At 43.9% G+C, this 26,760-nt stretch overlaps 1 protein-coding gene across 1 annotated transcript; it reads left to right on the forward strand.

Moving 5' to 3' along the window:
* The first annotated feature begins 886 nt into the window (after positions 1–886).
* On the forward strand, positions 887–9,575 carry LOC133072818 (pregnancy-associated glycoprotein 1-like). The gene is made up of 9 exons (XM_061166357.1): positions 887–939; positions 2,001–2,151; positions 3,125–3,242; positions 3,342–3,460; positions 4,655–4,848; positions 5,765–5,878; positions 7,400–7,541; positions 7,629–7,727; positions 9,426–9,575. Exons 1-9 carry the CDS (start codon positions 887–889, stop codon positions 9,573–9,575), a joined length of 1,140 nt encoding a protein of 379 aa, XP_061022340.1.
* The last annotated feature ends 17,185 nt before the right edge of the window (positions 9,576–26,760 follow it).

Consider the following 26,760-nt stretch of genomic DNA (forward strand, 5'->3'; position numbering starts at 1 on the left):
TTCTGATTCTCTTGAAAACCTGGCCAACCGGCCTGCTTTCCAGCACGGTTGAAGTGGATGAAAGGCTGATCCCAGGGTTCAGGGTCCAGCATGGCCACCTAGTCGTACTATTATTTCTCTTGCCTCCTGGGGCCATGAGTTTGTGAGAACTAGACTGCTGGTTTTCTTAAGATAAAGACTACTTCTGTCTTGATCATCTTTGACTTTAACCCAGAACCCAGCACACAATTTTTCCTTGTACATTTGTTGGATGATATAAAATATCTTGTGGATGAATATGAAATTTTTTCCAATACTGAAACCCATGCAATTGAGCTACTACTCTACCCTAGACTTTGATGCAAACTGACATCACAGGTGCCCCTGATCCTTGCCATTAGACCCACTACCTAAGGCCAGTTGTGGGTCCCTGGGCTGCCCCTGAAGTCTTCACTGCCATTTGACAACATATCCTCCTAGCAATCTCCTCTCCACCAAAGACAGCAATGCATATCTCATGAAGTGACTAAGAAGATGACATGAAACCATGAATGTCGAGTATGCCCCTAGTTACCATTTTCATGATGTTCTTAGCAGTTTTATCTCCAAGTAAGCAATGTTCTCTGTCTCCTTAGATGTCCATGCAGATCAGTTAGATTTTCCAGCCAAGATTCAAGGAAGAGATTACAGTTGAATTGTCTGTATTCTGAGAAGCTTCAAAGTCCACTCACCAAGGACACTGAGGAAGGTTAAGATTTTATCGAAAGCTTTCTGTTTTTATCAGATCGATTAGTGGCATAAAAGGGAAATCTACGGCATGTCAGAGCATATATGACTAGGCTCTCCCGGTCACCACTACATGCCATGAACCCGAACTTCCCTGAGTACTTGGAGCCAGGAAAGAAGCATGAAGTGGCTTGTGCTCCTCGGGCTGGTGGCCTTCTCAGACTGCATAGTCAAGTAAGTATGGGGACTGTAAGATGCATCATCTTCCTTTCTCGGATTTTTCTTTTCATCTGATTATTCTTCCACCCATCCGGTTTAGATGGGAATGAATATTTCCCTGAAAGTCTTAAAGTTCAACCCATACTTATTAATAAGTGCCTTGCTTTAGGAACTGTGGATCCCAAGGGTCTTGGTGTAGATTTGCATGGTTGCACAACTCTTGGGGTCCAGTCATGACCTATTGAAAATCCAACTCCTTACAACTGTTCAGTGCACAGTCTATGCAGATGTCCTGTGGAATAGCACTTTTCTACATTTTATTCAACATGTCCTGTTTGTTCCCTGTCTACTTCAGTGTGTATATGTCTATGTCTGCATCTCTGTATCACTATCATTTACCTCTCCATCTCTTTGGAAGTCTCTGTGATTGTATTTCTCTCTGTGTTGTTTTCTTTTAATTTTTCATTTGACTCATCCTTCCTTCTTGAGCCTCTGAATTTCCATTATTTATTCCCCATCTCCTGGATTCTTTTTCACCCCCCTCTTCTCTTTGAACTTGGAGAATGATACACTGATTTATATACAATTTTATCTGACAAGCAGTGTGACCACAGCCAACTCAGTAACCTCTTGCATTTCAAATTGCTCCCTTGTAAAAGAGCATAAGAGTCCCCCTTCTACCTCTTCCTTGAGGTTCTATGAGAAGGATACCATGGATGGCAACAGCAATTCTAATGCCTGTCATTGTTGAGACTTCCTATTTATCAGGTACCATATATCCATCACTTCACTTATCCCCAAGATATTCTATTTGGAGGGTTTGTATTGCTACATTCCGCCGTTTTACCGAGGTGGAGACTGAGACTCCACATGGTCCTATGGATTATCCCAGAGTGCAGGACAGAACCTGTAATCAAACCTCTCTTTGCCATGGTATATGCATAAAATTCTGATAATAATGTGCCTCATAAAAATGATTAGAAAATACACAGGGCCATTACAATGACAGTTATACCTGAACACTGACAACTAATTGTAGCTTCTTCTTTGTTTTCTTTATCAAATGCTCGGTAAAGTATACCTCTAAGGAGAGTGAAGATCATGAGAAAAACCCGCAGTGAAAAAAATATGCTGAACAAATTCCTGAAGGAACATGCTTACAGACTGTACCAGACTTCTTCTCCTGGCTCAAATATAGCTACTCACCCCCTGAGAAACTTCCAGGATGTGAGTATTTTGGGAGGATGGTGCTCCACAGCACCCACTCGTGCTCTAGCCTAGCACCAGGACTCATCTGGAGGTGCCAGGTGGGATGTGGGGTTGGGGTTCCTGCAGGAGGCAGAAACACTGGAAAATAGGGACCCCACCCAGAGGAGAACACACTCTCATCCTGAACTGTTGGTCTTTGTGACTGGGCCTGGCAATTACCAGGTGGCAGGTATATATCCATTTCTGTGTCAAAGATGTATCATTAGTTTGAGGGAGATTGTTCCTTCTGAAATAAGTGAGTCAGTCAGTTACAGATGAAGAGTGAACCATCACTGATCATTTGGTAGAACCAACGGCAAAGCAATTGTGAATCTCCAGGCCGAGGAAATCAGTTTCCACAAAAGCAAGAACCACAGCTGTAATTAGATACTGAACCTGTATTCCGTGTAAAGCCTTAAGTATCTAACACTGTGGTTACTGTTTTTAGAGTAGAAAAATGGCTTAACTTGTCTTTAAGGATACTCATGCCAGCCTGAGAGATAGGCATATTAGTAAGACATGTCAAATGAAAGTCACCTCTGTGGTGTTGATTGGATGTGGTGAGTTTAGAGGGAGTGGCTGAGGTTGATCAAGAATGATGTCATGGAGAAGGGGGTGTTAAGGCTGGGTTGGAGGAGACTACAGAGCTTCTCAAATGAAGGCACCAGGACTTCCCTGGGTGTCCAGTGGTCCGGGAGGTCCAGTGGTTATGACTCTGTGCTTCCAATGTAGGAGGTCCCACTTCAACACCTGGTCATAGAGTCAATATCCTGCTTACCATGCAGCACAGGAAAAATATATCAAATGCAGGCACCTCTGGGACAAACGTCAGTGAGCTGCACAGTGGTTAGAAAGTGATCTCAAGAGATATGTGACATTCAGAGGGAGACATGAGTGTGGGAATATAGGAGAGCCAGTTCTACACTAACCCACTCACTCCTTGTCCCTGTAGATGGTCTATGTGGGTAATATCACCATTGGAACACCCCCTCAGGAATTCCAGGTTGTCTTTGATACAGGCTCATCTGACTTGTGGGTGCCCTCCGTCTTTTGCACGAGCCCAAACTGTTGTGAGTACAGACACCCCTTACCCGGACCATCTTTCCCTTGTCCTGCCACCCTGTTTTGCACCCTTGGCACCTGATGACACTTATCTCTTGTGTCTGCAGCCTCACACGTTATGTTCAGACATAATGAGTCTTCCACCTACCAGCCTATCAGACAGATCTTCAGCATTGAATACGGTCGTGGGAGGATGAAGGGAGTTGTTGGTCGTGACACCGTTCGGGTAACAGTGTAACAAATGCTGAGTCAGGACTGGCTATGGAGTGACTACTGCTTGCAAAACAGATGCAGGACCTTCTGGCAGGACACTTCCTAACCTAACTCCCATAGATAATCGCCATCTTACCCACAGGATCCTGTCCCTGGGGAGGCAGTACCCATGGTGACACACGAGCACACAGTTTAGCTAACCCACAGAGTGGCTTGAGATTGGGACTTGCAGCTTCTCTGCCCATGAGCAGTTCAATGTTCATTTTGCTGGGAGTGAGAAGAGGGGGAAAAGGCACCCACTTTTATATTCTCTGACTGTTCCAGGCACTTTCAGGTGGTAACTGGTTTAGTCCTGACAACCCCACACAGCAGTTTCTCTGATTAGCTCATGTGACATGAGGAAACTGAGGTGCAGACAGCAAGGGCCTTGCTGAGCACAAGCATGTGGTAAACAGTGGAGCTCGGCTGGCTTTTCAGGACTGAAGTTGCTGTGGGGTGTTTGGGGAAAGGATAAAACTGATCTGGGGACCCTCGGGGCAGTCAAGGGCTTCAGGTATCCAGACTGGGAAGCTGGAGGCCTGAGAAGTTAGGGGGCCTCATAAATGAGTTCTCACTCTAGGGGGCCTTTCAGAGTCCAACAAAACTAAAGGCCTGCCTCCCCCAAAGTACTTGAGTAGTTCCCCCCTCTCTCTTTCTCTCTCACACACTCACACAAAGACACACATATCCCCAAAAGTGAATCCCCAGGCAGTCATTTCATAGATCCCTGCAAACAAGATTGTGTTTTCAGCTTCTGTCTTCCTGGACAGATGCAGAATCCACAGTACCTTACAAAGAAAGCAGTCCATTCCTGTCATTAGGTCACAGTGATGCCAAAGAGAAGACCAACTTGCTCTTGGCTCATTTTGTCCACAACGGGACACCAATGGGTCCTGGTCTGACTCTTGGTTGTCCCACCTGTACAGAAGCCATGAGGCAAAGTTGACTCACTCAGGTGGTGTCTTTCAGAGAGGCAGATGTTTTAAAATTCATAGCCTCTCTCAAATGGAACCCAAATTCCCCTCCCAGTTTGGTCTAACTGTGTGAGGTCCACAGAAGACACAGCCCAGCCTCAATTCTTCTCTGAGGATGTAATGGCAATGCACCCCAGCCCAGTCCTAGCCCCACTTCATGTATCTGTAAGTGGGATCACTCTTCTCTCCCACAGATTGGGGACCTTGTAAGTACTGACCAGCCGCTTGGTTTAAGCATGGAGCAATCCGGGTTTGAGGGAATGCCTTTTGATGGAGTCTTGGGCTTGAACTACCCCAACTTATCTTTCACTGGAGGCATCCCCATCTTTGACAACCTGAAGAATCACGGTGCCATTTCTGAACCTGTTTTTGCCTTTTACTTGAGCAAGTAAGTCTGGGATGGACAATCAGTTTCTGCAAATGAGCTGTAATTTGCTTTGAGTTGTAGGAAATTTATAGAACACTTGATAAAGTATCCTGAGAGATAATCTAACACAAGGTAACTGTGGCCCCAGGCCCATACCTGGCTTCACCACCTGCTTTTAGAAATAACGTTTTATTGGAACATAACCCTGCTCCTGGGCTCAAGATCAGTAACTTGGTCTAGGTGGATGAGTGAGGAGGAAGACTATGAGAGGCAACAGGAAATAAGTTGAAGGAAAAGGCATTAGGATTTCCTTACGAATTTGATAAGGAAGGAGAAGGGTGCTGGGTAGCTTTCCTTCCCTATTAGCATTTGACTGCGAGCCCAGGACCAGTACCCAATTTGCAAGAGTCAGTGAAAAATAAAAGTGTGGGACACAAAACAAAAGTGTGGAACCCATTGCTCATGAAATATTAAGCATTCAAGACACGAGAGCAGAGGCAGGGTCGCTTCTGAGTGTGGGGCCTCTTGGACAGTAGAGGTCACAGGCTAGTGGAGCCAACTCTGGCTGACCTGATCCCACACCCTTAACACTCCCAGGCCTTGATTTTCCAGAAAAATGACAAAGTGGACAAGGGGAAAGCCAAAATGCTTCAGCACCCTGTCCTCTGAGGGTGTCTGAGCATTCATGTCACAGGAGGCATCTTCAGAAGATATAGTGAGTAAAGCCCAGCCAGGTGACTCAGCTTCCAACCTCCTCTGTGCCACTCATTAGCGAGTAACCGACCTCAGTCTGGTTCTCAATCACTCCTAGCCTCAATTTCTACATCTGTCAATGAGGACCTTATTAGGGCCTTGATGGGTGGAGAAGCAAAGCTCTCAGACAGTGCTGTTGTTATCATCCTCCAAGGATTCCCCTGCTGTCGTCTCTCTACAGGAGCAAGCCGGAGGGCAGTGTGGTGATGTTTGGTGGGGTAGATAAGTCCTACTACCAGGGAGCGGTCAACTGGGTACCGTTGATCAAAGTGGGCGACTGGCGTGTCCACATGGACCGGTAAGCCTCTCCCTCTGAGCGGCAGCACAAGGGATGCTCCACATCTGTACATGGACACAGGCAGACACTCACAAATGGATTCTCAGACACATAGTCACACAAACATATTCACCACTCACAATGACACAGACACACAGACACATGGAAACACATAAGCAGACACATATACACATACACAGAGACACATATAAACATGCATAGCAAGTCAGAGACACAGAAGCACACACAGAGACACATACAAACAAACACACAAGCACATAGATACACAAACAGCCCATGAGTTCATAATCCCCAGGACTTCTGACCAGGGCTCTGACCAGGATCCTCACAGGGTCCATAGAGGTCTGTGCAGCTGGGAGAGCCTTGCACCCACTGACCTGTGAGGCAGGGAGCATGGTCAGATGACTCTGCAGTGTGGTGAACAGGGTCAGGGAGGATTTCACCAGCCTGGACAGCAGTATGATAAGATGACCAACTATCCATGGCTACCTTGGACCAAGGAAGTTCTCAGTACAGATAAGTCTCAGTTTACAAACAGGGAAAGTTCTCAGCAAATGGGGAAAACTGGTCTCCTTATGGAGAAGTTACCCAGCAGTGGAGAGAGGTTGGCTGCAGTCATAAGATGTGAAAGCAACTAATAAAAAGACACCCCACATCCCTGGGCACAGAATGGGGCAGGGGCTATAAGTGAAAGAGTCAGGAAGGTGGGATCCAGGAGTGACCTGAGGACAAGAGGCAATAACTGATAGGATTCTGTGTGATACCCTCAGACAAAAGCTGACCTCTCTTTTGGAGTTTGCCTGGGCTAATCATGTATTTCCTGGCCAGGATCTCAGGGTCTGAGCTGGTTGTAGGAGCAATGATGGGAGACTCCCTCTCCCAGAGGAGCCCCTCTCTCCCTCCACTATGAGAATCTGCTGCCCCTGTGAATCTCCATCTTCATTCTGTGTTCCACCCATTATTTGTTTCCTACCAGATACAGCTCTCTGGATGTTCCTCATTATTTTCACAGTCTTCATTCACTCATGGAACAGACACACATTGGGCATCCACTGTGTGCCAGGCACTTCAGGGAGGCAGTGAGAATAAAACTTGCCCTCACATTTAAGAAGGCAGATGCACAGAAATGACACACACACTTAGTGAATTGTGACTTTGGTACATGCTAGTCGTGGGGAAGGGTCTACAGAGAGTGACAAAGACAGGAGACTGATAAACACCGCAGGAAAGACGTCCCTGAATCCATGACAATTAAGCTGGAATCTGGAAGATGAGAAGTCATTTGCTAGTCAAAGGGGAGGGGAGTCTTCCAGGAAGGAAGGCCAGCTTGTTTCAAGGTACAAAAGATCCTGGAGTATTGAAGTACTGCATTCAAGGATATCAAGGGAGGTACCTTGTGGAGAGCAGATAAAAAGAGTCAGGGCAAGAGACAAAGGGCTGTTTAGGAGACAGTCAGGAAGGGAGCAGCTCTGGGGAGACTCAGAGTGACCTCAATGCCTACATTGTTCCACTGTCTCTCAGCATCTCCATGGAAGGACAGATTGTTGCTTGTTATAGCGGCTGTGAGGCCCTTGTGGACACTGGGGAGTCATCGATCATTGGCCCAAGAAGACTGGTCAATAAGATCCTGAGGTTCCTCGGTGCCAAGCCACGGGGTTCTGAGGTGAAAGGTCATGCCCCAGGGTCACTCCCAGTATCCACACACAACAAAGATCTCCAGGGCCAACCTCTCTCCCTCTCTCTCTAATAGCACTATGTTTCATGTTCTGCAGTCAATACACTGCCCTCTATTGACTTCACCATCAACGGCATCAATTACCCAGTGCCAGCTCAAGCCTACACCATCAAGGTGAGGGGACAATACTGAGGGTTGGTTCTCAAACTGGAGCTTGCAGGAATCCCTGGGCTGCTGCTGGGAGGAGGGCGCCTTCTGCAGGCCATGTCACACCATTGCAGATGCTGCTGAGCCTTGTGGCTGGGCCAGTGTCTCCCACAGAACCAATCACTTGAGAGTAAAGGGCCGTCTGGGACACTGATCATCCTGAAATAAATGTGGACACGCCACACCATGCTGGCATGGTGGGAGTCACAAGGAGAGGGGAACACTGAGGCCCTCAGTCCTCAGAGAGCTTCAGTTCAATCTGAACCCTTAGGTGCATGAACATGAAAGTCAGAGCTAGCAGTCCCTGAAATAGGCCAGGTTACAAGGTGAATGGCTGGGGACAATCCCAGTGTGATGTCCCATCATAAATTAACAGTCTCCCTTCCCTTCTCAAAGTTTTCCTGCTTTGGATGATAAATTACATGGTCAGCCTAGATCTCGGCTGCTTCTTCCCCTTGCTCTGGCCAGGTGCCCTCTTTGTGAATTGGGATACCTGACCCCTCTGTGGGGATGTTGGATACTAAGGTGAATAAAGGGCGCACAGTGGCTGCTCAGCCCCGGCACAGGGTGGAGGCTTCATGTCAGCCCCCTGTGGGAGTACAGAGCAGGCTGATGGGCTCAAGGAAGGCTTTGAAGAACAGAGGGAATCTCAGGAGTTCTAAAACCACAAACTCATGGAACCATATGGAGGGTTGCTTGGTTCTAGGCAACACTGCACTGGATTCCATGCAAATGGCATCCCAAGGTGCTCTGCACTGGGGCACTGGGGACTTACTAGGGGTGATGAGGGCTACTGACTGACCAGTGGGAATCGGGAACCAGAGTAAGTTACCCAATGAAGCCTGGAGTGGCCAAAGAGGGTGAGTGTGGGCAGAAGGAGGCTTCCCAGAGTTCCTGAGTTAAGTTTTCAAAAACGTGTTGTGGGCACTGCTATATTTAAGATGGATAACCAATAATGAGTTACTGTGTAGCACGGGGAATTCCACTCAGTTATATGACAGCCTGAATGGGAGAGGTATTTTTGGGAGCAGGATACATAGATACATACAATTGAGTCCGTTTACTGTCCATCTGAAACTCAGAATATTGTTAATCAAGTATATTTCAATACAAAATAAAGTTTTTTAATAAAGTTTGGATTTTGGGGATGCCAGAAGAGAACCTGCATTCTCTGTAGATAAAACAAGGAGCAGGAGTCAGGAGGAAAGAAACAGGGAGTGAGGAGAACCAGGGGCCACTCTTGTTCTTTTCTCAAATTTGTATTGAAGGATGGCTGATCTTCAGTGTCACCTTAAGTTCTGCTTCACAGCAGTGTGACTCAGTTATACACATAAAAATACATATTCTTTTTCATATTCTCTTTCATGTGGTTTATCACTAGATATTGAATATAGCTCCTTACTCTCTACAGTAGGACTTTGTTGTTTATCATTCCACTGTTTCCCCAATTCCCAGCCCTCCACTCACCACACCCTTCCTCATGGCAGCCACACGGATGGGCCCTTTTTGGTTTTGGATGAACTCTCACATGCCCTGAAGCTCACAAAATCACTTGATACTTAACAAAAGAGGGAAATAAAACCAAGAACGGTGCTCGGTCTGGATATTGGGGGGAGTCGCTGATAAGGACTCAGGCTGACTGACGTGTGTCTCTGACTCCCCCAGGATTCTAGCGGTGTCTGCTATATCAACCTTGAAGCAGATCCAGAGAGTACATCTGTAGAGACCTGGATCCTGGGTGACGTCTTCCTGAGGCTGTATTTCTCGGTCTTTGATCGAGGAAATGACAGGATTGGCCTGGCACAGGCAGTGTAATGCTGGGAGTGATTCAGCAATCAGTAAGGCCACTCCTAACACACACTCACTCACACTTAGGGCACTCCTGCCCAGGATGCTGATGAACTGTATTTGGTGGTCTGCACACCCTATTCTCAGTAAAGAATGAAGGGTTTCACTCGTAATGGTGCTGAAACAAATGGGTGCCTCTGTTTGGGAGTTAAGGATCTAGAACCAAATCTGAATCAAAATTGAGAGGAGCCCAATTCCAACTGGCTTCAAGGAAAAGGGAGACTCATTGAAATGATTCTGGGAATCCAGGACACAAGAATCAGAGCAAATACAAAGATTTCAGTGACTGGACCCAAGAAATCAGAAGTCATCAGTTCTCTCTTTCTCAACCTCGCTCTTTCCCTTCCCTCTTTTTTGATGATCTTAGCCTGACAACTTTATTCCTTAAGGCTTCTACACCTAATGAGGGAGCCCAAGCTACCTGTCCTAGGGTTTTATATCTCCAAGGCACCACCTAGTAAGGAAAGAAGCTTGGAGATATCGGAGTTCAAGTGTGTTCTCTGAATGACCCACCTCAGATCACCTCTACAGCACCAGATCAGCCATCCTGGCAGGACCATGGGGTCCTATGACTGGCTTTACATGATCATTGACCCTGACCCAGCAGCGCACATGATTCTGTTTCCTCCAGAACTACATGACTGAACCTGGGGAGAGGCAGCCCCAAGGATAGCGACTGGGGGATGATCTAGGCCATGAAAGTGTTCGTGATGACCCACCAACTCCACCACTTCCTCATTCAGAGGAATTCTAAGGGGTAATGAAATAGACTCTCTTCGTCCCATCTCAGATGATCTTATCACTGGGTTTCTCCTCCAGGGGAGTTTGGGTGAGGTAGTTCCTGCAGAGCTGGTTCCCTCTTGTTCCCACACCCCACTCACCAGCTGTCTGCCACATATGCCTACTCTGTCCTTGCCAGTCCTATTTGGTAAGTGATGGCCCCAGTGGATCCCTGAGGCATCCCCATCCCCCAGGGACCAGAATGCCCCTTCCTTGGCCTCCAATGCTGCTGGGGAGAATGCAACGCATGTATCGGGGGACCCAGGGTACACAGAGCCTTCAGCCCTCTGAGCTTCCTCCAGGGGTGGAGGTACAAACTCTTTGCTTGGAGCTGCCATGGTTAGGCACTTTTGCAGTGGAAGCACCTGTTCTTTCCACCTGGAGGCCGTCAGTAGATGCCTCAGCTGAGACAGCAGGGGTCAGAAATTGATTTCCTTTCAGATTGACTGGTTTTATCTCCTTGTATAAGGGTCTCTCAAAAATCTTCTGAAGCACCACAGTCAAAAGCTCATTTTATTGCCATTCACCCTTTCTTATGGTCCAGATAGCACATCTATACATGATTACTGGAAAAATCATAGTTTTGACACTACAGACCTCTGTAGCAAAGTGAATCTCTGCTTTTTAATACTCCATCCAGGTTTTTCATACCCTTTCTTCCTTCCAAGGAGCAAGTGTGTTTTAATTTTGTGGTTGCAGTCAAGGTCCATACTGATTTTGGAGCCCAAGAAAATAAAATCTGCCACTGTTTACAGATTTCCCTCATCTATATGCCTTGAAGTGGTGGGACTGGATGCCATGAATGTTGAGAATTTTTTTGTGAATAGTTTTTTGAATGTTGAGATTTAAGCCAATTTTTGCATCTCCTCTCCTCATCAAGAGGCTCTTTAGTTCTTTGCTTTCTGCCATTAGGGTGGTGTCATCTTCATATCTGTGGATGCTGATACCCAGCAATCTTGATTCCAGCTTGGGATTTATGTAGTCCAGCATATCGAATGATGTGTCCTACATAGAAGTTAAATAAAGGGAGTGACAATGTACACCTTGTCACGCTCCATTCCCAATTTTAAATCTTTCAGTTGTTTCGTGTCTGATTCTAACTGCCACTTTTGGTCTACATACAGACTGTTCAGGAGACAGGTAAGGTGATCTGGTACTCTGCCAGGAGCCATTATGGGCGATCCCACCCATGACCAGGTCATGAGGAGAAGACCTGAAATGCAAGGCTGTTCAGGCTACAAGGGACCCTCCAGGTTGACCCCGGCCTCTACCCAACCCTGTATCCTCCCCATCTTGCTATTGTCCTTGTTCGACCTGTTGTGGATCTTTGTGTTGCCTGACGAGAGCTCTCCTGTTCCTCTTTCACTCAATAAAGACCAACATAGAACCCTAATTAATAAATCTCCTGGATGCTGGTTCCCTATGAAGGGGCCAGGAATGAAGGAAACGTTTCAATTAAAACGCTTTTGCTGGCGCTCTGGCTTGTTCGGCAAATGCGTACTAATGCACATGACTGCTCACAACACCTTAATCATGAACTGCGTAAAGAACCTGACCACACAAAAGGCCCTGATAGGCACAGAGCCCTTCAGGGGGTGAAAAAGCCCTATTAGAAAACACAAAAAATATAATTCTAAAGTGGTTATTGGATCATGTTTTATTGCTGTTATTGTGCTGAGGTTGTGCAGTAGAAACCCTTGTTAATATAGTTAAGGATTTAGAAAAATATGTGTCTAGCCCTAGTGTAGAAACAATAAGATAATTTTTAATTTTAACCAAGAGTGCTAAAACAGAGGCTGCCTCACCAGAATGGCAGAGTCTTTGTGTGGCAAACTTTTTAAGATAAATTTAGCTGAAAACTTCTGCAAAAAGACTGACCTTTGTGTTAACAGGATTGTATTGCTACTATGTTGCAACCTGCTATACCATGGGACTGCAACTTTGCTGTTTTCTGCTACACTCAAGGCAAAATAGAACAATCAAGAATAGGGTACAGAAAACAGCTTTGCCTTCACCTAGGTCATAAAATGTTAATAGGCCCCAAGGCCAGAAGATAATGTACAAAGATCCACTATGAAAGAAGATGTTCATAAAATATATATATATATATATATATATATATATATATATGCAGAAAACACCCTGGTTTCGTAAAGGACAAACTGACGTAATGTTAACCTAAACTTTGTATGCTTATCTTTCACCTCCCCTTAGAAATGTACTATACTGAGGGTATAAAAGCTATGGTAAAAAAAAAAAAAAAAAAAAAAGGCAACGCCAGACCCTGCTGCACACACCCCAGTCTGGTGTCTCTCTCTCTCTTTCTGTCTCGCTGACACCGTTCATCCTGAGGGTACCCCTGGATCCTGCTGAGGCTGGACCCTGGCAGTACTCACATTTCCTTAAGAATTTTCCACAGTTTGTTGTGGTCCACACACACAATGAAAGGCTTTAGCATAGTCAGTGAAGCAGACGGAAATGATTCTCTGGGATTCCATTGCTTTCTCTATGATCCAATGGATGTTGGCAATCTGATCTCTGGTTCCTCAAACCAGTTTGTACATCTGGAAGTTCTCGGTTCAAGTACTGTTGAAGCTTAGCTTGAAGGATTCCGAGCATTGCCTTGCTAGCAAGTGAGATAAGCGCAATTGCATGATAGGTTGAACATTCTTTGAAATTGTCTTTCTTTTGGATTGGTTGAAAACTGACCTTTTCCTGCACTGTGGCCACTGCTGAGTTTTCCAAATTGATGGCATATTGAATGCAGCAGTTTTAAAGCTTCATTACTTAGGATGTTATAAACAGCTCAGCTGGAATTCCATCACCTCCACTAGCTTTGTTTGTAGTGATGCTTCCTAAGGCCCACTTGACTTCATGCTCCAGTATATCTGGCTTTACAAGAGTGACCCAACCATCATCCCTATCCCGAATTTATGACCATTTTTGCACAGATCCTCTTGGGATTATTGCCACCTCCACTTACTCTCATCTGCTTCTAGTAGGTCTTTGACTTTGCTGTCCTTTATTCTGCCCATCTTTGCATGAAGTTTTCCTCTGGTAGCGCCAATTTTCCTGAAGAGTTCTATACTCTTTACAATTCTATTATTTTCCTCTAATTCTTGCACTGTTCACTTACAAAGACTTTCTTATCTCTCCTTGCTTTTCTCTGGAGGTCTGCATTCCATTGGGTATATCTTTGCCTTTATCTTTTCCCTTTAACTTCTCTTATTTTCTCAGCTGTTTTTAAGACCTCCTCAGGCAACCACTTTTCCTTCTCATATTTTTTTTTTCTTGGGGATGGTTTTGATGACCACCTCCTGTACAATGTTATAAAACTTCATCCATTGTTCTTCAGGATACCAGATCTAACCCCCTTGAATCTATTTTTCAGCTCCACTGTATAATCATAAGGATTTGATTCGAGTCATAGCTGAATGTTCTAGTGGTTTTCCTTACTTTCTTCAATTTAAGCCTGAATATTGCTTGCTTCTGCCTAAGCATTCTGCCAGATCACCACCCACCACTCCTAGTGGGTGTGGAGCAAAAACACACATATTGAGGACTGTTGCCCTGGGGTTTTGCTTGGCGATTCACGTGTATAGGTGTGTGAACTTGATCAAGTCCCTTAACCTCAGTTTTCTCATCTGGAAGATGGGCACCATGATGATAATTGGACCTTCTACATTGCATGTGTGCCTGCTGAGAAAAAGTGGCACTGAGAGCGCTTTCTGGGTTCCTGAGTCTGGAACAAATATGAATTATCATCCCACCCGGGGAGAAGGGAATCTTCTCTTTTGAGGTTATGGCTGACATCCCCAAGGCTAAATATTGATTCAAACTAAATGACCTCTATTTCTGAACCATGGCACAGAACTCTGACTGAGTCGATGCTTCTGTTTTCTGGGCTCCAACAAGAGCTAATGATTACTGGCTCAGATTACTCCCTTATAGCCTTACCTGTCAGCCTTTCCTTGTCAACTACTTCTAGCCTGAAATTGCAGTGCACAGAGAGTTGTAAGGCTTTTGGTGTCTTGTCAGTTTCCCACATCTCCAGCATAGCAACAAGTAGCTGTTATGGCTACTTGTCATAGCAACAACTATGGCAACCTGTACAGTCCAATCTCAGCCTGTTAAATGAAACTGTCCCCATTTGGCCCCTGATGTTGAAAATACCTACAGCTGCCTTAGAAACCTTCCTATGCTTGCAGTTTAATGAAGAAATATGTGTGGACCTCATCTAGTTTTCTTTCCCAAGCATGATTCCAACCATGCAGTGAAGTAACCAGACACTGACTCATCTAACCACCCACAGGAATTGGCAAAAGCAATCCACTAATCGTGCATTTCTTGCTTGCCCCAAAACACCACTGAAGAAATCTGCTGCAACAAACAGATATGTAAGTATGTACACTCCAGAAGGGACACTTTTTCTGGATTCGTTTTCCACCTAGTGCACACCACATGCCTCGACCTCCAGAAGCTGGTCACCTGCAATTTGCAGACTCAGCCCACTCCAGTTTCCTTCCACATCTCTCAGTAAAATCTAGAGCACACACTCAGTCAAAGCTCTCACTCCTGCAAAAAAGAGTTTCTTGTTTTTTTATAAATCAATGTTTGGTAACACATTCAATATCTTGTGCTCCTTGCCTTGGATTCAAGGACATGCACCAGAGTATGGAAAGCCTCCCCTTCCACCTAAATCTTTCTCCACTCCTACCAGGGCCAGAGGCTTCACTGGACCCTCTGTTCCCATTGGGATTGTTCAGTTACTAAGTCATGTCTCACTCTTTGTGATTACATGTATGGCAACAGAGCAGGCTTCCCTGTCTTTCATTATTTTGTGGAGTTTCCTCAAACTCATGTCCATTGAGTCGGTGATGTCATCTCACCATCTCATCTTTTTGATCCCTCTCCTTCTGCCTACAATCTTTCCCAGCATCAAGGTCTCTTCCAAAGAGCTCGCTCTTCACATCAGATGCCCCAAGTGTTGGAGCTTCATCTTCAGCATCAGTCCTTCCACTGAATATTGCTCTGCCACTTCCAAAACAAAACTCATATTTCCAATCATCTAACAAAATTGAACAGTGATAAAGTTTAATAGAAAAGGGATCTTGTCCTCTGGGAAATCCCAGCATTGCTGCCCTGCCTTTCTCTTACCATTCTCTCCACCTGGCATAGAATTGCTTCCCTACAGCTTCTCCAGCTTGAAACAGCCTGCCGACCCATCATTGTCAGCTATCCAGGAATCGTTTCTTCCTCCTTCCCCAAAGACTTCTGCTGCTCCCTGATTGCCCTCTGTACATCAGTTCAGTTCAGTCTCTCAGTCATGTCCAACTCTTTTCTATATCATGGGATGCAGCACGCTAGAGTTCCCTGTCCATCACCGACTCCCACATCTTGCTCAAACTCATGTTCATCAATCATGATGCCACCCAACAATGTCATTTCCTGTCTTCCCCTTTGCCTCATGCCTTTAATCTTTCCCAGCATCAGGATCTTTTCTAATGAGTCAGTTCTTCCCATCAGGTGGCCAAAATATTGGAGGTCCAGCTTCACATTGGTCCTTACAAAGAATATTCAGGACTGATTTCCTTTAGGATGGACTGGTTGGATCTCCTTGCAGTTCATGCGACTCTCAAGAGTCTTGTCCAACACCACAGTTCAAAAGCATCAGTTCTATGGTACTCAGCTTCATTTATGGTCCACATCCACTCCAGACTTCTGGAAAAAGCCACAGCTTTGACCATACAGACGTTTAGTTGTACAGGAATGTCTCTGCTTTTTAGTATGCTGTCAAGGTTTTTCATAGCTATTTTTCAAGGTTCATGTGTCTTTTTTATCCACAGCTGCAGTCATTATCTGCAGTGATTTTGGATCCCAGCAAAAGAAAGGCTGTTACTGTTTTCATTGATTCTCCATGTATTTGCCATGAAGTAATGGAACTGGATGTAATTATCTTTATTTTTTTGATCTGTACATACCACATCAAGGCCATCAGCAAAAAAATGAAATGCAAAAAGGCAAAATTGTTGTCTGATCAGACCTTACAAATAACTCAGGAAAGAAGAAAAGCAAAAGTCAAAAGAGAAAAGAAAGACATACCCATGTGAATGTAGAGTTCCAAAGAATAGCAATAAGATATTAAGAAAAAGCCTTCCTAAGTGATCAGTGCAAAGAAATAGAAGAAAACAATAGAATGGGAAAAACTAGAGATCTGCTCAAGAAAATTAGAGGTAGGGAAGGAACATTTCATGAAAAGATGGGCCCAATGAAAGCCAGAAATGGCATGGATTTAACAGAAGCAGAATATATTAAGAAGAGGTTGAAATAATATATAGAAGAACTATACAAAAAAGATATTAATGACCCAGATAACCACGATGGTGTGATCACTCACCTAGGGCTAGACATCCTGAAATGTGAAGTCAAGGGGGCCTTCAGAAGCATAACTACGAGCACAGCTAGTGGAGGTGATGGAATTGCAGTTGAGCTATTTGAAATCCTAAAAGATGATGCTGTGAAAGTGCTGCACTCCATATGCCAGCAAATTTGGAAAACTCAGCAGTGGCTACAGGACTGGAAAGGTCATTTTCATTGCAATCCCAAAGAAAGGCGATTTCAAAGAATGTTCAACTACCACACAGTTGCACTCATCTCAAATGCTACCAAAGTAATTTCTCCAAGAAAGTCTTCAACAGTACATAAACTGTGAAATTCTATATGTTCAAGCTGGATTTAGAAAAGGCAGTGGAACCAGGGATCAAATTACCAACATCCACTGGATCATAAAAAAAGCAAGAGAATTCTAGAAAAACACCTACTTCTGGTTTATTGACCATGCAAAAGTCTTTTACTGTGGATCACAACAAACTGTGGAAAACTTACTGAGATTGGAATACCAGCCCATTTTACATGCCTTCTGAGAAATCTGTATGCAGGTCAAGAAGCAACAGTTAGAACTGATCATGGAACAACAGACTGGTTCCAATCGAGAAAGGAGTACGTAAAGGCTGTATATTGTTGAGAGAGTCAATTCCTAGGCAGATTGATAAGAAGTCCAGGGGTCCCCAAGGAGAGAGGTGTCTGGAATTCTCAAGGAGGAAGAAATGACAAACTTTTTTTGTCCCTGTACATTCCTTAGGATTATATAACAATAATGTATCCTGCTTGAGGACAGTCTCTGGAAAAAAAAAAAACCTTCCAGCTAATCCTGTTATATATATTAAGGTGTAAATTATGGCAGTAGATCTATTGAGGTCTTTACAACATCCAGACATTATTTTCATTCACTGTAATAAATAATTAGCGAGTATATAACTCCATGGCTAACACTAGCAAGGGGGTACTCTTTCTGCCCCCTTCTGATGCCTATGTCAGTAGTTTTCTCTGTCTCCTTTATACTTTAATAAAACTTTATTACACAAAATCTCTGAGTGACCAAGCCTCATCTCAGGCCCCGGATTGAATTCTTCTCCTCTGTAGGCCAAGAATTCCAGCGTCTTTTCGTGGTTCAGCAACAACCTTTCATCTTGGGGGGATTCTTCAGGACAAGGTAAGGATGCTTGGAGCTCTAGTTCCTTGTTCTCCTAGTGAACACATTTTCTGCTCTCCTTTACTAACTCTATGGTGTGCTTGTGTGAATGAATGACACACCCTGCACAAAGTACGTGTGGAGCCCTGCTCTGCGGTTCCATGGCGACTTCACACAGCTTATGGCAGATACCTGTTGGGGGTTTATACCGACCTGCCAATGCAAAGAGGCACCCGTGGCTCCTTTGGGGGACCCACCAGAAATGGGCAAAGCATGTGGACTGAACTATCCTTTTTGGTCAAACTTTTCAGTCTCTTTGACCATTTCAGAACTCCTTGGAATTAGAAGTACTAACTTAATTTGTCAGATCATAGACTGTCAAGGGACTTGTGATCTATGCTATTACTGTGTACGATGACTTCAGTCCCAAACTTGAATTGGAAGTCAGGAAGCACCTAGCCTTGCTAGGCATGGAAAGTTTGGAAGCTAGATGGAGCTCTGGCTTCAAGAGCATCTCTGAAGTTAAATGTTACTCAGACTGGAACTGCAATGGGGTTTTTTCCTTTGGTAATGCTGGTTCCTAGTGGACCAGAGTAGACTCTTATGCTGGTGTGGTGATGCTTAAGAGGCTCTTATATTGATGTGGTGAGGCTTGGAAGGAATATCTGTTTTATGTTCATATCAGTCTTATCAGTGTCATGCACAGGCACTTAGGTGACAAAAATGTTTCCCCCAGCAGTTTAGCCTGGGAGGCATTCTGGAAGGTTACTCTGATTGCACCCCAGGTGGCATCAGAGGCGAGCAAGGTTTTAATAGTGAAGACCTGGCCATCAGTCAGGGGTGCCATCAGGTCTACCCCTGGTGCATCTCCATCCCGTCTAGGTGGTAGAACCGGAAAGGACAAGTATGTCACCTGCGTCGGTAAGGGACAGATTAAGTCGGACCAGGAAAGAAAAGCTCTGGTGTAAAATCTGTCTATCCCCCCATCTAGAGCAGGCAAGGATGCCTCTGGTAGAAAGAGGGTGCTGGTCACTTTTTTCTCCTGTCTTACAGATGGGAGCTAAGAATTACAGCCTCACTACTTTGAACTGTATCCTGAAAAACTGGGATATATTTGATCCCCAGGGCTTAAAGAAGACATACCTGGTCTTCCTATGTGATACTGCATGGTCATAGTATCCATTGGAGGACAGCGAATGGTGACCGGTTGGAGGGTCTCTTAAGTATAATACTGTTTTACAATTAGACCAGTTCTGTAGGAAACGAGGAAAATGGGTAGAAGTTGCATATGTGTTGCCCTTTTTCTCTCTGCAAAATAAGCCAGACTTAGGTCCTTAGGGTATAGATTTGGGTGTGAAACCTTCAGCTCCCTCCTGTCCTCCTACTTTGCTAGATGAGATGGCGGACAGGAGATGAAGAGATAAAGAAAAGGAGGTTTCTCCAATCTATCCCTGGGATCATATGCACAGAGCAGCCAGAGAGACTGAGGAACAGCCACACAAGCTGTTGCCTTTTCGTGAAGCACTCACCAGGAGAAATAATCAGCCTATGAGAGTTAATAAGCCTTTTTCTTTTCAAGAAATACAAAAAATCTAGGAGGATCTGGGAGACTATTTAGAGGACCCAGAAAAATATATTAGAGCTTTTAAAGGTGTTACTCTGCTTTATGACCTTACTTGGAAGGATGTGATGTATGTCTTGGGACAAACGCTGACTCCCGACTCAAAGATTTGAGTTTTGGGGAAAGCCATTGCTTATGGAGATGAATGGTTTGGTAATAAATCAGTAGAGAAGAGGGAGGATGAGATAACTGCCCTCCCCACTGGAAATCAGGTGGTCCCAACTACAGAACCAGACTGGGACTACAACACAGCTAAAGGAGGATGGGATCAGAGGCATTTTGTCAGATGTGTTCTTGAAGGACTCAGGCAGGCACATGCAAAGCCTTTAAACTATGGCAAATTGGCAGACATAGAACAGGAGGAGAAGGAAGCTCCTGGTAAATTCCTAGATAGACTGAGAGAAGCCCTTTGCAGATTCACTGAGATTGATCCTGAAAATGAAGAGGGACAAGTGATCTTAAAGGATAGATTTCTCACTCACTCAGCTCCAGATATCCACCGTAAGCTATTAAAATGGGCATTTGGACCAAATCAGTCTTTACATACTCTGTTACAACTGGCTCAGACAGTCTATTATGGTAGGGAAAATGAGGAAATGAAAGAAATGCAGAAAAAGACAAAGGAACAGGCAGAAGCCCTTGCAATGGCTATGAAAACCGTTCTTAAACAGCCTGAGAAAATTACACAGAAGGACCCAGGTGAAAAGAGATGGATTTGCTATTAATGTGGAAAGACGTGGCATCTCAAGCGGGATTACACTCAGGCATCCAAGCCACCCCCGGCCTCAGGTCCAGTCCACAAGGGACCACACTGGAAGATAAACTGCCCCCAGAGGTGTAGGTTTCAGGGGTCAAGCTCTCAAAACAATCAGGACTGAATGTGCCTGCAAGTCCCCACACAAGCTCCCTTCCTAATTACACCTGAGGAACCCCAGGCATTAATAACTGTGAGGGGCCAATCTGTTGATTTCCTTTTAGATACTGGGGGAACTTACTCCATGCTTACTGAAGCCCCTGGCCCACTTTTTCCCGATCCGCTTCCATAATAGGACTATCTGGATGAGCCAAAAGGTATTACTTCAGTGTTTCTTTAAGCTATAACTGAGACTCTGTGCTATTTTCACACGAGTTTCTGATTGTGCCAGAGTTTCCCTCGCCCCTTTTAAGGAGGGATATACTGAGCAAGGCCCATGCCTTTGTTTTCATGAATATGGAGCCTTCCCTTTCTCTCCCTTGAATTGAACAAAATGTAAATCCTAAAGTACGGGCTGATGGAAAATCTGTGAGCACAAAATGCTATTCCTGTAGTTGTCAAGCTCAAAGACCCACACTTATTTCCACATAAGAAGCAGTATCCACTGAAATCTGAGGTTTAGGAAGGGTTAAAACCCATCATTGAGAATTTAAATGAGCAGGGACTATTAATTCCCTGTAACAGTCCATGCAACACTCTTATTTTGGGTATAAAGAAATCAAATGGTAAATGGAGACTAGTTCAAGAATTACAAATAATAAAAGAGGCTGCAGTTCCTTTACACCCTGTGGTGTCTAATCCTTACATGCTATTGTCTGAAATTCCTGAATAAGCCAAATACTTCTCAGTAATTGATTTGAAAGGTGCCTTCTATTCAGCACCTTTGGAAGAGGAAAGTCAATTTCTATTTGCTTTTGAGGACCCTACACAGCCAGCTTCTCAGTTAACCTGGACAGTTTTTCCCCAGGGATTTCGTGACAGTCCTCACTTATTTGGACAAAGTTTCTCATAGGATCTACAAGACTTTAATAGCTCCGAAGCGGTGGTGTTACAATATGTAGATGATATTTTGCTCTGTGCTGAGACAGAGGAAGCTTTTTCACGAGCTTCAGAAGACTTCTTAAACTTTCTGGCAGGCTGCGGTTACAAAGCATCAAGAGAAAAGGCTCAGCTTTGTCAACAATCTGTTAGATATCTGGGCCTAATCATATCAGAAGGGACTAGGGCCATAGGCCCCAAGAGAATTAAACGTATACTAAATCATCCCCTACCTATGACTTTAAGACAATTGAGAGGATTTTTGGGAATCATTGGCTACTGTCACATTTGGATTCTGGTTTATGGAAAACTTGCCCAGCCTTTATATAACCTTATAGCTGAAACTCAGCAGGCCCAAACTGACAAATTGGTTTGGTCTCCAGATACTCAAAAAGGTTTTAAGGTTCTTCAGATTGCCCCCATGCAAGCTCCTGCTCTGAGCTTGCCCACAGGGTCAGAATTTAATTTGTTTGTCACTGAAAGAAAAGGTGTGGTCTTGTGAGTTTTGACATAACACCAAGGGCCTCACCAGCAACCTATTGCTTATCTAAGCAGAGAATTAGATATAATTTCATATGAGTGGCCCCACTGCCTAAGAGTAATTGGGGCAGCGGCTTTTTTAGCACCTTAAGCTTTAACAATAATTAATGGATGAAAACTTACTGTATTGACTTCTCATGATGTGAGTGGAATCTTAAATTCTAAGGTTAATATTTGGATAACAGACAGTAGACTTCTTAAATATCAGTCCTTGTTAGAAGGACCAGTAACTAAGCTTAAAGTCTGAGGAAATTTAAATCCTTCCACTTTCCTTCCTGAGAAGGAAAATGAAACACCTGACCACAATTGTTCCCAGTTCCTAACTTTAAACTATGCAGCTCGGGAGGATCTAATGGATACTCCATTAGACACTCCTGGCATGGAAATATTTACTGATGGCTGTTCTCTTGTTCGGGATGGAGAGCATAAAGCAGGTTACGTTGTGGTGACTGCTGAACAGGTTTTAGAAGCAAAATCTCTCCCCCAGGGAACCAGTGCTCAGTTAGCGGAGTTTGTGGCTCTGACCCGAGCTCTAGAGTTAAGCAATGGGCAGTAGGTAAATATCTACACTGATTCTAAGTATGCTTATTTGATTTTACATGCTCATGCTGCAATATGGAAAGAAAGTTTAAAACAGCAACAGGAGAACTTATTAAACATTTTAGAGAGATTGAGAGTCTTTTAACTGCTATATATTTTCCTAAAGAAGTAGCTGTTATGCATTGCAAAGGACACAACAGGGATGGGAGTAAAGTTGCTGAAGATAATCAGCTGACTGACTGTCAAGCCAGAAAAGTGGCACTTTATGAAACCCCCTCACTACAGACGCATTTGATCTGGACAGGTCCTGTGGAACAGGAAAAACCACAACATACTGAGGAAGAATTAGAAAGATATGAGAAAAGAGGGGCAAAGATTACTGATAAAGGATGGTTACAGTCTGAGGATAGACGATCAATAATTCCTGAAAGTGCTCAATGGAAAATTCTTAAGGGTTTACACTAGAGTTTTCATTTGGGTGCAGAGAGTACTTACCAGATGGCTTCTTGTTTGTTTGAAGGTAAAAATGTAATGAAAACTTTAAAGAACATTATCAAAAGGTGTGAGGTATGTCAGAAAAATAACCCAAAGACTGAAAAGCTGGCAAAATCTGGTTTACAGTGAAGTGGAAAGTATCCTGGAGAGGACTGGGAAATTGATTTTACTCATATACCAAAAGCTCACGGACATTCTTGCTTACAAGTTTGGATGGATACTTTTACTGGATGGATTGAGGCTTTCCCCTGTCGTAGTGAACAAGCTAAGGAGGTTATAAAGATTTTAATCCATGAAATTATCCCCAGGTTTGGACTGCCACAGAGCCTTCAGAGTGACAATGTCTCCGCCTTTAATGCTGCTGTACCTCAGGGGGTGTCTAAAGCTCTGGGAATAGAACATCACTTACACTGTTCCTGGAGACTCCAATCCTCAGGAAAGGTTGAAAAAGTTAATGACATTATCAAAAGACATGTGCGCAAATTAACTCAAGAGACCCAGGACAGTTGGATTAATGTCCTACCCATAGCTTTAATGAGGGCTCAAACTGCCCCCAATAAGGAAGGACTGTCCCTCTTTGAATGTATTTATGGAAGGCCTTTCTTATGCACAGACATTGTTATAGACCCTGAAACCTTGGAATTAACTAGTTATGTAACTCAGCTCTCAGTTTTTCAACAGGTATTAACAGAACTCCAGGAGATGACTCCTGACCCAGCCTCTGAGTCAAGCAAGCCTCTATTTGAGCCAGGAACTGAGGTCCTCATAAAAACATTGGGACCTAGGGGCCCATCCCTCGAGCCCCACTGGAAAGGCCCTTACCAGGTTATTCTTTCTTCTCCCACAGCTGTCAACGTGCCAGGAATTGATTCCTGGGTACAGCACACTCGAGTTAAGAGGTGGCACCCTGACCAGAACTAAGTGACTTCATTTTATGTCTTTATTGTCTATGCTCTGACTTTTTACTTTTCAGATGGGCCTGATAATCTATGTGAGCCTACTTATGCTGACTCCAAAAATCCTGAGTCTGCTGTTTGATTCTCAAGAAAATGCCTTCCTGTCCTGGGCTCACTTCTATGCAGCATTTCACAATCAGTCTAACTGCTGGGTCTGTGGAACACTCCCCTCCTCATCAGTGGAAGGTTTCCCATGGTGGACATCTTCACTTCAAGAAAATACTTTCTCCAAGTCTGCGAATACCTTCGACAACAATCATATGTGATACCTCTTCTTCATATGAAGACATCTAACAACCCTAAAATGGACGTGTACAACAAGTTGTACTTTAACTATGGATATAATGTGACTTTTAATTTTGATTATATATTGCCTCAGTTGAATGACTATTTTGCCACATATAAGGCAAATGGGTCTAGATCTAATGGTTTTTACCTGACGTTTATCAAATATGGGATGAGGTTATATGGTTAACTCCTGAAAAAGGACTTCTAATTTCTATTATTCCTATATGCTGGGAACAAATAGAACCATCCCCAGAAGTTAGTTGGCAACTTAACCATCCTGATTGGAAACACTTGAGATTTTTGCCTCAGGAAATATGCAATGTAATCATTCCCATTTTTTCCAACCCCAATTCAGGTCCTCCCTTTGTCTGGCCAGGCACTGATTGGGACTGGATATCTCAGTCATGCTGGCTTGCTCCAATCGGGATTTATTGGATATGTGGCTCTTACCTATGGGCATGGCTTTCCCCTGGTTGGATAGGGAGATGCACCCTAGGTCTAGCCTTTACTCACGGCTTTATATATTCAGAGCTTCCGGAAAAGCCTGCTAATTTACCCCAACTTAAAAGTCAGTGGGCAAGGCCTGTATTTCACTAGTATGATTATTTGGCTGCAGTGTTTGTTCCCTCTTTGGGAACTACAGACGTTATGCTATGAGTGGATGCTTTGACTAATTTTACTCAACAGGCATTACAAGATTCTCAAAAAGCTATTTCAGCTCTTAATGCTGAACAAGCACAAATTAGAAAGGTGGTTTTACAAAACAGATTAGCTTTAGATATTCTGCCATCTGTGCAAGGAGGAACTTGTGCCATTATTCACACCCAACGCTGTACTTATATACCTGATATGAGCACTAATGTCACTCATTTTACTAAACACATGACCAGGATGATTGGGGCTATGGATACTCCTGAAGCCTCATTGCCTCACTCTGGGAGACATTAACTAGTTCTCCATGGAGGAAAACTATCTTAATGACAATAATTCTGATTGTTCTATTTTTGATGTTTGTTCCCTGCATCTGTAACTGCATAACTGGATTTGTTTCTATTCACATGAAGGCTTTTAAGTTACAAATGGTTGTCTCAGCTCCTTTGAGTGCCACAGCCTCCTCCAACTATTACTTGGGGTCCCTGGGTCAGAGATCCTCAAGATGAGGGTTTGGAGAATATGTTACCTTAACAATTTAGGGACCACACCCCTACACAGCAGGAAATAGTTATGGAATGAAAACAATGCCCCTTTCCCTTGGAAACACAATTCTCCTAAAAGAAAAGCGGGGAATGAGAGAGTCAATTCCTAGGCAGATTGATAAGAAGTCCAGGGGCCCACAAGGAAATAGGAGTCTGGAATTCTCAACGAGGAAGAAAGGACAAACTTTTTTGTCCCTCTACATTCCTTAGGATTATATAACAATAATGTATCCTGCTTGAGGACAGTCTCTGGAAAAAAAGTCTTCTGGCTAATCCTGTTATCTTAAGGTGGAAATTATGGGAGTAGGTCTAGTGAGGTCTTTACAACCTCCATACATTCCTTTGATTCACTGTAATAACTAATTAGAGAGTATAGCAAGGTGATACTCTTTCTGCCCCCTGCTGATGCCTATGTCAGAAGCTTTCTCTATCTCCTTTACACTTAAATAAAACTTTATTATGCAAAAGCTCTGAGCGAACAAGCCTCATCTCTGGCTCCAGATTGAATTCTTCTCCTCTGGAGACCAAGAATCCCAGCATCTTTGCGTGTTTCAGCAACAACCTTTCACTGTCACCTTGCTTATTTAAATTATATGCTGAGTACAACATGCGAAATGTCCAACTGAATGAAGCACAAGCTGAAATTACGATTTCTGGGAGAAGTATCAATAACCTCAGATATACAGATGACACCACCCTCACGGCAGAAAGTGAAGAGGAACTAAAGAGTCACCTGATGAAAGTGACAGAGGAGAGTGAAACATCAGGCTTAAACACCACATTCAGAAAATGAAGATCATAGCATGGGTCCCATCACTTCATGGCAAATAGATGGGGAAACAATGGAAACCATGAGAGACTTTATTTCTTGGGGCTCCAAAATCACTGAAGATGATAACTGCAGCCATGAAATTGAAAGATGCTTACTCATTTGAAGAAAAGTTATGACAAACTTAGACAAAATTTTTTTTAAAAAGAGACATTACATTGCTGGAAAAGCTCAGTATAATCAAAGCTATGATTTTTCAAGTTTTCATATATGGATGTGACAATTGGACCATAAAGAATGGTGAGCAATGAAGAACTGATGGTTTTGAACTGTGGTGCTGTACAAGACTCTTGAGAGTTCATTGGACTATAAGGAGATCCAACCAGCCAATTCTAAAGGAAATCAATCGTGAATATTTATTGGAAGAACCGATGCTGAAGTTGAAGGTCCAATATTTTGGCCAACTGATGTGAAGAACTTACTCACTAGAAAAGACCCTATTACTGGGAAAGATTGAGGGCAGGGGGAGAAGAGGACGACAGAGGATGAGATGGTTGGATGGCATCACCGACTCGATGCACATGAGTTTGAGCAAGTCCAGATGTTGGTAAATGAAGGGGAGTCCTGAAGTTCTGCAGTCCATG

This window comes from Dama dama, chromosome 2, assembly GCF_033118175.1.
Source record: "Dama dama isolate Ldn47 chromosome 2, ASM3311817v1, whole genome shotgun sequence".
Lineage (NCBI taxonomy): Eukaryota > Metazoa > Chordata > Mammalia > Artiodactyla > Cervidae > Dama > Dama dama.

Coding starts and splice junctions, on each gene's coding strand:
- LOC133072818 (XM_061166357.1), top strand. CDS start 887: ATGAAGTGGCTTGTGCTCCTCGGGCTGGTGGCCTTCTCAGACTGCATA. Junction 2,152..3,124: donor CCCTGAGAAACTTCCAGGAT/GTGAGTATTTTG, acceptor TTGTCCCTGTAG/ATGGTCTATGTGGGTAATAT. Junction 3,461..4,654: donor TTGGTCGTGACACCGTTCGG/GTAACAGTGTAA, acceptor TCTCTCCCACAG/ATTGGGGACCTTGTAAGTAC.